General features: G+C 41.1%; 1 protein-coding gene across 2 annotated transcripts; it reads right to left on the bottom strand.

Moving 5' to 3' along the window:
• Positions 1 to 4,773: 4,773 nt before the first annotated feature.
• On the bottom strand, positions 4,774 to 8,314 carry LOC147902255 (sm-like protein LSM3A). 2 transcript variants are annotated; one of them, XM_087375077.1, is made up of 3 exons: positions 8,056 to 8,314; positions 7,870 to 7,965; positions 4,774 to 5,269 (listed from the first exon to the last, which is right to left on the bottom strand). In XM_087375077.1, the coding sequence occupies exons 1-3, from the start codon at positions 8,170 to 8,172 to the stop codon at positions 5,132 to 5,134; spliced, it is 351 nt and encodes a 116-aa protein (XP_087231203.1). In that variant the 5' UTR covers positions 8,173 to 8,314; the 3' UTR covers positions 4,774 to 5,131. The 2 variants fall into 2 exon arrangements, with proteins under 2 accessions (XP_087231203.1, XP_087231204.1); XM_087375078.1 differs by having other exon boundaries at positions 4,776 to 5,274; positions 8,056 to 8,309.
• Between the last annotated feature and the right edge of the window lie 1,225 nt (positions 8,315 to 9,539).

The following is a 9,539-nucleotide window of genomic DNA, read 5'->3' on the forward strand; positions in this document are numbered from 1 at the left end:
ATCTCCATATCTTTACAAAAAGGTCTAGAAGAGGGTTTTATGAGAAAGGGAATCACTGAACAAGTGCATTCTTCAACACTAGGGCAAGGATGAATGGCCAATAAGAGGCCACCATGGGAGAGGAGCAAACCGGAAGGGGGGTTTATACCTAGATGAATCCACGACTGATCCAGGAGGGGAGTTTGTCTCTTATATTGTCAAGGAAACTAGGTAACGTTTCTTCCTAGTTGAAAATTATTGTCCCCAAGTGGAGGGTGTTATTGAAGCCCTACAGATTTTAGCTGCCTTGCCACAAGCATAGGTTGATGATAGAAACCATATATATGTCTTGGCATCCTATACCATCAAGACATTGTTTTTAGCAAATATCTATTATCAAATCCGTAACCACACTTTAAGATATTTGTCTTCCCCTTGGACCATATGCCTTGGCACATGGTTTTCTTGAATTACTTTGATAATTATTTCAACTCTTTATCTGGACTCCCTTTAAAAAAGGTATGGCTGAATAGCGGTAATTGCATAATGATTGGCAAAAAGACTATGAAGCCCTATAGCAATTCCCACATATTTAAATGATGGAAGACAGCTAACAGTTTAAAGTAGCTGCAACCTCCCCCTAGCAATCCGAACCCTAGTGTCTCTGCTCAAGCCACTTCTCTTCGATGTGCAAAAGGGGCTACAGGAAAGTCAGTAGCTTTTGCAAATATTTATGCACCTTTGTTGGCATTTATGGATGAGGATAAGAATCTTCCAACTGATGATGACTAATCTCATGAATCTCTTTCGCCTGCCAAGCTAGGATGTGTGTGGTATTTGTGAGCGCTGGAAACAAAAGGTGGCGCTCAGCAGTATTCTTGCAGAACAACCTGATATAGATGCTTTATAGGAGCTTGAACAGGTGAGAATGATTTGGGAAGCCTTCAAACACATGTCTTCTTGCTTTTTTCCAATTGTCCTATCAGAGGACGTAGTGGTACTGCATTGTGAGTTCGTGAGGCAATGCAGACATCAGTTTTTGCTGTAAGCGATTGTGGATATTTCCTAGCTGTCTAAGTACAAATACAAGGTAGTCTTGTATATAATTGTATTCATTAATGCCTCCAACTCTTCTCATGAGAGCATTGTGATGTCCTATAGCAATTCCCACATATTTAAATGATGGAAGACAGCTAACAGTTTAAAGTAGCTGCAACCTCCCCCTAGCAATCCGAACCCTAGTGTCTCTGCTCAAGCCACTTCTCTTCGATGTGCAAAAGGGGCTACAGGAAAGTCAGTAGCTTTTACAAATATTTATGCACCTTTGTTGGCATTTATGGATGAGGATGAGAATCTTCCACCTGATGATGACTAATCTCATGAATCCCTTTCGCCTGCCAAGCTAGGATGTGTGTGGTATTTGTGAGCGCTGGAAACAAAAGGTGGCACTCAGCAATATTCTTGCAGAACAACCTGATATAGATGCTTTATAGGAGCTTAAACAGGTGAGAATGATTTGGGAAGTTGGGAAGCCTTCAAACACATGTCTTCTTGCTTTTTTCCAATTGTCCTATCAGAGGACGTAGTGGTACTGCATTGTGAGTTCGTGAGGCAATGCAGACATCAGTTTTTGCTGTAAGCGATTGTGGATATTTCCTAGCTGTATTAAGTACAAATACAAGGTAGTCTTGTATATATTGTATCCATTTACGCCTCCAACTCTTCTCATGAGAGCATTGTGTTGTGGAACTCACAACGCTTTTTCAAGATCGATCTCTCATCTTTGTAGGCGATTGGAAAATGACAGCTCTACCAACTGACAGATCGCATCCAGGTGTTGAGCTCTCGTCCTTAGAACTTCCTGCCTAGGATAAGTATACTACTAACTGCTTGTTGATAGACTGGTGCTACTTCAATAACATACCTGATGCTCGGCTTTTTACATGGCATAATACACACAGCGATCTTTCTTGGAGTGCAGCCAGATTGAATCATGTGTATTTTTCACAGTAATGGCTGATAGATAGAGCCTCACGTCTAGGGTGAGTTCTTACACCACTCAGTTTCTTCTAATCACCTACCTCTATTACTGTGTTTTCAATGCATATCATCAATTCATACTACATGAGGTCCGCAACCCTTTAAGATGAATATTAGACACTTTGGCAATCCCAGATTTGATAGTGCTATACTTTCAGCTAGGCGATCGGTTCGATGGAAATTCTTCTGCCCCATTTGACGATGGGAGACATGCCTTGCCTCTATCACCCTTGTATGTAAAGCCTTTGGGAGATAGAAGGCCTAACAATTAAGATTCTCACATAATATGGCAACCAATACCCGGGAAAGCCTAATAAATTTGCCACAGCAGGACCCATACTAGTCCCTTTTCTATCTGCAATTGAATTCTTTCTTCACGCACTCCAGCATCATACTTGGGCGATTGCCGTTCCGAATTCTTTTTCAAGGACAAAAAAAAAGAGAGAAACCATCTCTATTATTCAAGATGAATTCGAAGCTGAGGTAACAGGTGATGAAGCTATAGCTAAAGTCTTTGCTGGACATTTATCGAAAATTGTTGGTTCGGTGCCTTGTCCTTTTGAACCTGAATCTTGAGAAAGTCTACGACCGTGAGTTTATACTCAAGGTGATGTGGACAAGGTTTCTCTCGCCTAACGCAGATTCTTACTGCCACAGTCTCCATTGACGGATATTTACATGACACATTCCCTCTCAAGAGGTCTGTGCAACAAGGGTGCCCATTTGCCCCCTGTTATTTGCTTTTGTTACTGAGCCTCTTCTTTAGCTAATTGATTTTCAAAACTCTCCATAGATTGCAGCTACTGCAGGGCTTTCTTGTCCCCTCTCAGTTTTTTGCTGACGATAACACACACATATTCTTGAAGCTGATCAAGTTAATATTGACAAGCTTTTGAAAATTTGCTCTGAGTTTGCATGTGTCTCTGACTCGAAAATCAATTATGTCCAAAACAACCATGTTACATGATCTTTGGGACGCTACGCATGATTGGATGGCTCGATATGACTTTGATCATATTCCATTTGGAACAGTATATCGATATCTTGGCTGCCCCTTGGGTATAGGCATTACAATGAAGCAACGATTGGAGTGGGTACTTTGCTAAGTTAGAGCAAATTTACTGAATTGGCAGGAGAAGAAGCTCTCTTTGGTCAAATGGGTAGCAGTTCTAAAACATATCTTGGCCCAATGATGGTTTTTGTTTCCACAGTGTTGTCCTTCTCTCAATACGTCTTGCAAAGGATTTCTTATGGAATTCCTTTGCTTGGAATTACGCCATGGCTTGCAAGGATTCTGGTTGTTTAGGACTACAACTATTCAAGGAGAACTGTGACAGATTATGCAACAAGTGGATCTTACACTTTCACACTCAACAACCTTGGGCGACTATTGCCCATCATTGGATTGAAAAGGAGGGCACGTTGGGTCTTACGATGGTAGTGCAAGGTGGCAAGAATTACTACTATCTCCATTTCCAATCAAGGTCCCCCAGTCTGACATTCTACAAAGCTTGTCACCATATGGAAGCAAAAGTTACAGGATTCGTAATGGCAGGGTGCTCCCCCATTCACAAGAGATGGATTGCTTGGGTTGAACTGTTGTTTGAACAGAGAACCCTTTCTCTACAGAGTCGTGCCCATTCAAATAAACCCTCACCTTTCTAAAGCATTATATAACAAGGGTATCACTTCTTGGCATACTCTATGGAGTTCAAGGCTCAACACTTGGCGACCATTGACAATCTAACAAAGCAATTCCAATTGATACAAGGGAGCGGCTTTTATCTGTTCCACTTTCTCCCGATTAAGAGCAAATTGGCCCACCAACTCCGTGCTCACGATGCCTAATTATCTCAAAGGGTGGATGAGCCAAAAGGGTAAACCATTGAGCAAATTTAGCAATATACCAATGTTGACATGGCTTGCTTGGAAGAGATGGGCTAGGCATTTGGGCATTTCCTTTGGTCAAAGTTCGGTTTGATACTCCATCGACGCCTTAACTTTTAATTGTGGTGTCTTCTTGTATGCAAGCTATCCACTAAAGATTGTCTAGGCAAGTGGAAGCGCATTTCACCTACTTGTGTACTCTACAAAGTGGATTTGGAAAATCATTTCCACTTATTTTGGGAATGTTTAGTTGTTCGCTCACTATGGCAAGGGATCAAAAAGTGGTGTGCCAATGCTAATTTAATGGTGCCCTTTAAATGGAGGCAAGGTTTACTTGGAGACAAAGGGGATTTGAATGACACATAGTTTCCGGTGTGGCATATTATCAGGATCTGGCAATGCCAAAATCTTCAGATCTACTTTGGGAAGCTAAAATGAATATTCTTAATGTTATAACATATTATAGTCGATGGTCTGAGCTATATGCTCTTGCCTAGCCTCTCAAGCTCTAACTTTTCACCTATTTTCTTATTTTAATAAAGATTTCTCTTTCCCCTCCCCAAAAAAAAAGAACAGTTTAAAGTACTCGTTGGCACTTCAAACCATATAATATCTGTCAGATTCTTATACCCAATTGATAAAATCATCCTGGCAGCAAAGACCCCTCCAACATTTCACCACCTTTCATCTTTTTTGTTTCAGAACAGACATATGGAGAGCATGTCAAGCTCCATTAATCTAACCTTAAAAGTGCTAAAGCTCCTATAGATATACCTCAAGGACTACCCCAAACACACATTGAATCGAATTCAGAATTTTACCCATGAAAAGAATGACTCAGTTCACGACAAAGTTCTCTCGAATCAAAACATCATCCTGTTGCTAAAAATATATTCAATTCCCCATACAGTATTTTTATGGTAAAAGGTAATAGCTGTACTAGTACAAGGCCAATTCAAAACCAACCCCCACATACAGTGATTTGCAGAAAGATTTTGGCCGACAGCAAACAGCTTGCCAAGAATATTGGGACAAGCCTTAATTGTTAGAACATTTGACCAAAGTAGCAGGCTATACCAACTGCCCTCAAAAGATAACAGGAAAAGTTCTTGTACCTGCAATTGTGTTCTGACATGGCCATCTGTTGGAACTTCTAAAAGAAAATTTCGTAAGTGGAAGTACAATTTATGGGTGAAAACAGCAGGATATAAGACCAAACAATGTGTCACCCATATTTTGAAATGAAAATCAGAACGAACACATACATATTGTCTTCAACCAGCACAATCAAGTTTCCCGAAGGGGAGGAGAAACCAAAATGACACCATCTCCACGGACAAACAGGTACGGAACGTGTCTTTTGCTGGTCTGCAAAAAAAAAAAAGATGGCACTTTGATAAGCACCAATCACCTAGGAGAAAGAAACAAGCAGGGGAAAAAAATTAGCCTGATGATCACAATCTTAGCATTTGAATAACATCAAGAACAGAAACTATGAAACCTACAAAACAAGACTCCCTCTCAGCAACGGGAAATAATCACCTTGAAAGACATTGATAATCCAAAATTCCTTCTACAACTAATTCAGAATCTAAGAACCTACAGAGTCTGAAATAATGAGAAACTACGGAGATTTATTTCAGACGATACTCATCCTAGGTCAAGCACAAGATGGACATTTACAAAGCAGCCCTCACTTTTCTTGATTGCCTGGAGAATATGCTCTAGTTTGCTTGGCAAGTTATACAAGCACTAGCCAACTTCGAGAAAGCTCAAAGCACATAGGTGTAGTTTCATCCATACCCATAAACCCCGGGCTATAACCTCATGAACTAAAAGAAGTCTATGAAGAACAAGTACAAACAAAGCTATCAAGAAGCTACATCGAAAAATGTTAAAGAGAATGATATGAAATATCACAAACTCCATGCATGTAGCAAAAGAAGACTAGAAAGGCCCTAAGTACTGATTTGGTTCCGAAATTATCCCCCTCATATTTCGGTCCGTTCAAGATTATTAAAAGAATTGGACCAATTGCATATAAATTAGAATTGCCACCTGATGTTAAAGTACAAGAAGTTTTTCATGTCAGTCGATTGAAAGAGTTACTGGGTGCAGATGATCAACTTGTTTCTCCTCAAGAAATAATATAAGTTACTGATTTGACTTTTATTCCACACAAACCTGAAAGTATTCTTGAATTTCGTGAAAGACACATCACGGAATACAAGATCAAGTGGAAGGATCGTGTTGAGGAGGATGCAATATGGAAGACATTACCTAACCTCCAAGAACATTCTCCAGTTTTCTTGCGAACTCAGGAGTGAGTTTTTAAAGGGGAAGTATGTCACGTGCACGGATTGGTATCTGACGTGTATTGAGGTACACAAGACTAGCTCAAGTAGCCTGGGGAGGCTTAGGGCTAGGCGACAAGGGTACGAACCATATTTAGCTCTTTGTTGTTTTTGGCATATTGGGCCCGAGCCTATAAAAGGAGCCTAGAGATTCAATTTTTGGAGAGCCGAAGGCAGCAAGTCTAGTTTCTTAGTGTAAGGTCTGATCTTGGATTGACTCGAATGCGCGCCTGCATCTTAGTGTAGCCCAAGGCCCAGCAGTAGATCCAAGGCCTCTAGGTGCCACCTAGTGGTATGGGACACCAAGCTAGTCAGGATCTGGTTGGGAGTTTGTGCCAGTAGCTCAGCTCGTGGCTCGGAGGAGACATCTCATGATTCGGGATCGTATCTCATAGGTGTCATGGTTGGTGTGTTCCTGTTTGCTTGCAGGTCAGAGGTTTTAGGAGTGCGGGGGTCGTGTCAATAAGTTTAGTGAACCAAATCATAGAGGGGCCTGAAAGCAGCCAATGTACAAGAAAATCCTATACTCTCAATGAGCAGCATATTTGCTTCAAAAAAGATTGATAGACTATGGTCTAGTCTACTTAATCACAATTGGGCGTTAGCAAATTATGCCACCATCGAAAAACAAGGAGTGACTACCACCTTTACATTCACACCTTTTTGGCCCAAATGCTTGTGCCATGAACTCTATCTAACCAAGCCCTCCTCACCATTAATGCCTAAGCAGCCAAGCAAGCAAGGCTCAAACCTGCGCAAAAAATTCATATCAGCAAGAGATCAGGATCCTAAGGTTGGAATCTCCAAGTACCAACCAAGTTAGCCAAGGAGCTAGAGAATGAAGCCACAAGCCAAAGGCCATTAATTGCTGTGATAAAGATCTTGATTAAGGGATTATGTGTTCTTGAATTATGCATGCTCTCCTCAACATGCATGCTACATTGCAACCCCTCTCCTGTTTTTGGAGAAAGTAGAGAACCTTAAGGAGAGCCCTAAGGTGCCATATTTAGGAACTACATCACCATTCCTACCCCTCACCATCCTCCATGCATCTAAGCGTAGATTAGTCACAAGGCGCACAATGCCTAGAGGAGACAACATCATCCATGTGTGTGAAGCTGCAAGCTTGAATGAGCCACAGGCGCAAAATTTCAGTAGAGAAGACAATATCATTGAACATCCAAATCTGCCACTCATGCATGTAAAAAAAAGGATTGGACCGTGCAGATCGTGTTGTACTGGATGCACAACTACATACCTCGATGTTTCTTAATTCCAGGCCAGACGCTCGATTTTTGACACAATGTTTCCTCTTAGACCTAGACTGTTTGACAGGCTTGAAGATAAGAAAGCAATCAGAACGATTGCTGATGAAGGAAATTTTCTATAGGGCGGCATGGAAAGGTGAAAAGTATAATTTCCTAATTTTGTCGCACGATACTGCACACCTACAGTGTCCTTTGGCAAGCAAGAATTTGTCTACTGCCTGTACTTGATGAGAAACGGGTCATTTGAGCGCAGAATTCCATGCAGGTCGTATGCCTTCGGTTAATTAGCTAGTCTAAACCTAAAGGCATTCGTTTTTTATCGTTGATTATACGAGGCTTACCCGGACAATCTCTTCATACGTTTCGTCGTCAATTTCCACCGATGTGATGATCTCCTCCACGTCTCCGAGAATCATATTGAGGTGTTGATCGTATGCCTACGAGATGAGCGAAAAAGGCAGATAAATCCGTTTGAATGGAGTAAAGGACTTGTTGATAACATCAAGTTAAGAAAGGGATTTACTTACATGAAGCTTTCCGCGGAGCTCTCTGTCGGATCGGAGCTTGACGTAAATTCGTTCATCGAGGCTGAGACGAATGAGGTCAAGAGGCTCTTTCACTGCGCTATCCTCCTCGGTAGCCATCCTTGGGCGGGAAGCCAACGGCTAGGTTTGCAATTGTAGCATGGTGCATCAAAGCTTAACAACTAGCCTCATTTATAGCAATTGATACACATAGATGGTCTAGGAGGACTCTCGAGTTTGCCCCCCTGGCACCACCCTCGCCTCCACCACAGATTTGTTGGCATAGTCTTCTCACACACCTACGGTCTGCCACAGAGACTAGCAACTTTAGTCTATCTGACCACCACTTGGGCAACAGGGCGTTCATCCTCACAAGTGGGGATATGATTACACCAAGAATCATGTATGGGGAGGGTTGACAAAAACATTTACATGTGTGCACGCATGCATGCACGTGCATGCGTGTGTGCGCACGCACGAGCACGCACGCATGTCCACTTTCAAAAATCATTCCCCAAGCTAGTTTAAAATAGCTTTAAACAAGCAATGTATGCACGAAAGCACTTGGCTCCAACTCGTGGGTTTTACGGGTCTTTAGACATTGTCAATTGTTTAGGAAGAAATAATAAAAAAGAAACGCTTTGAGGACTCGCAAGATCCAGTAGGCTTTACCAAGGTTCTATAGTTATTTGCATGCTCTCACGTTGACTGCACACACAAGCTAAAAGTTAAAAAGCCAACAGCCACACACAAGCTAAAAGTTGAAAAGCCAACAGCCATCTAAAAGTAGATTAAGAAATTCCTAATAATAAAAATTCCTTAAAAACTAAGAATAATCACAAAACTCCCACTCAACTCAATCCTAAAGCACTGTCTCTAGGAGAGCCAGTGCGAATAAATCTTTTCCAAAAGAAATCACACTAATCAATGTACAACTCCTAGCTATATCACTAATGATCAAGATTGCAAAGCTAAGAATAAGGCAATCCCCCATAAAACCTACATGTTGCATAACAAGGGAGCACAGGGTGCCCTTAAAGACTCAAAGGTTAAAAACAAAGTGTGCACAAAAAAGCAAAGGCATGCATTGTAATTAAAGGTCATCGGTGTTCTTTTTCTCTTACCTTTCCTAGAGCCTTCTTATTGCCACCTTAACCTTTACTTCCCAGGCTTCTTTGTGATCACTTAAATTCATTCATGTAACCCATAAAATATCTTAAAAGGTGCCTTTCATGTGGAATGGTGCTTGATGTTATGAGCAAATTCAAGAATGCACAAAAAACGAATCCACTCATGTTGTTGATCACGCACTTATGCTTTTAACAAGTCTATACTTCCACAATTTGCTGCTTCATCAAATTTGGGGATGAGATGCTGAGGAAAATTTGAATTTAATACCCAAGTCTTCTCTATTTTTTTTTGGCAAAATAAGTGTTTGTTGTATATTATATCATTAGTTTTTGCATTTTGATCCAATAGTACAAAAT

This window comes from Dipteris shenzhenensis, chromosome 5 (genome assembly GCF_047967505.1).
Source record: "Dipteris shenzhenensis isolate YYH24624 ecotype China chromosome 5, Dip_SZ_1.0, whole genome shotgun sequence".
NCBI lineage: Eukaryota > Viridiplantae > Streptophyta > Polypodiopsida > Gleicheniales > Dipteridaceae > Dipteris > Dipteris shenzhenensis.

Excerpts from the sequence above, each read along its gene's own strand:
- LOC147902255 (XM_087375077.1), bottom strand. The coding sequence starts at position 8,172 with ATGGCTACCGAGGAGGATAGCGCAGTGAAAGAGCCTCTTGACCTCATT. Across the intron at positions 7,966-8,055 it reads AGCTCCGCGGAAAGCTTCAT|GCATACGATCAACACCTCAA; the intron begins GTAAGTAAATCC and ends CTCATCTCGTAG. Across the intron at positions 5,270-7,869 it reads CGTATGAAGAGATTGTCCGG|CAAAAGACACGTTCCGTACC; the intron begins GTAAGCCTCGTA and ends TTTGCAGACCAG.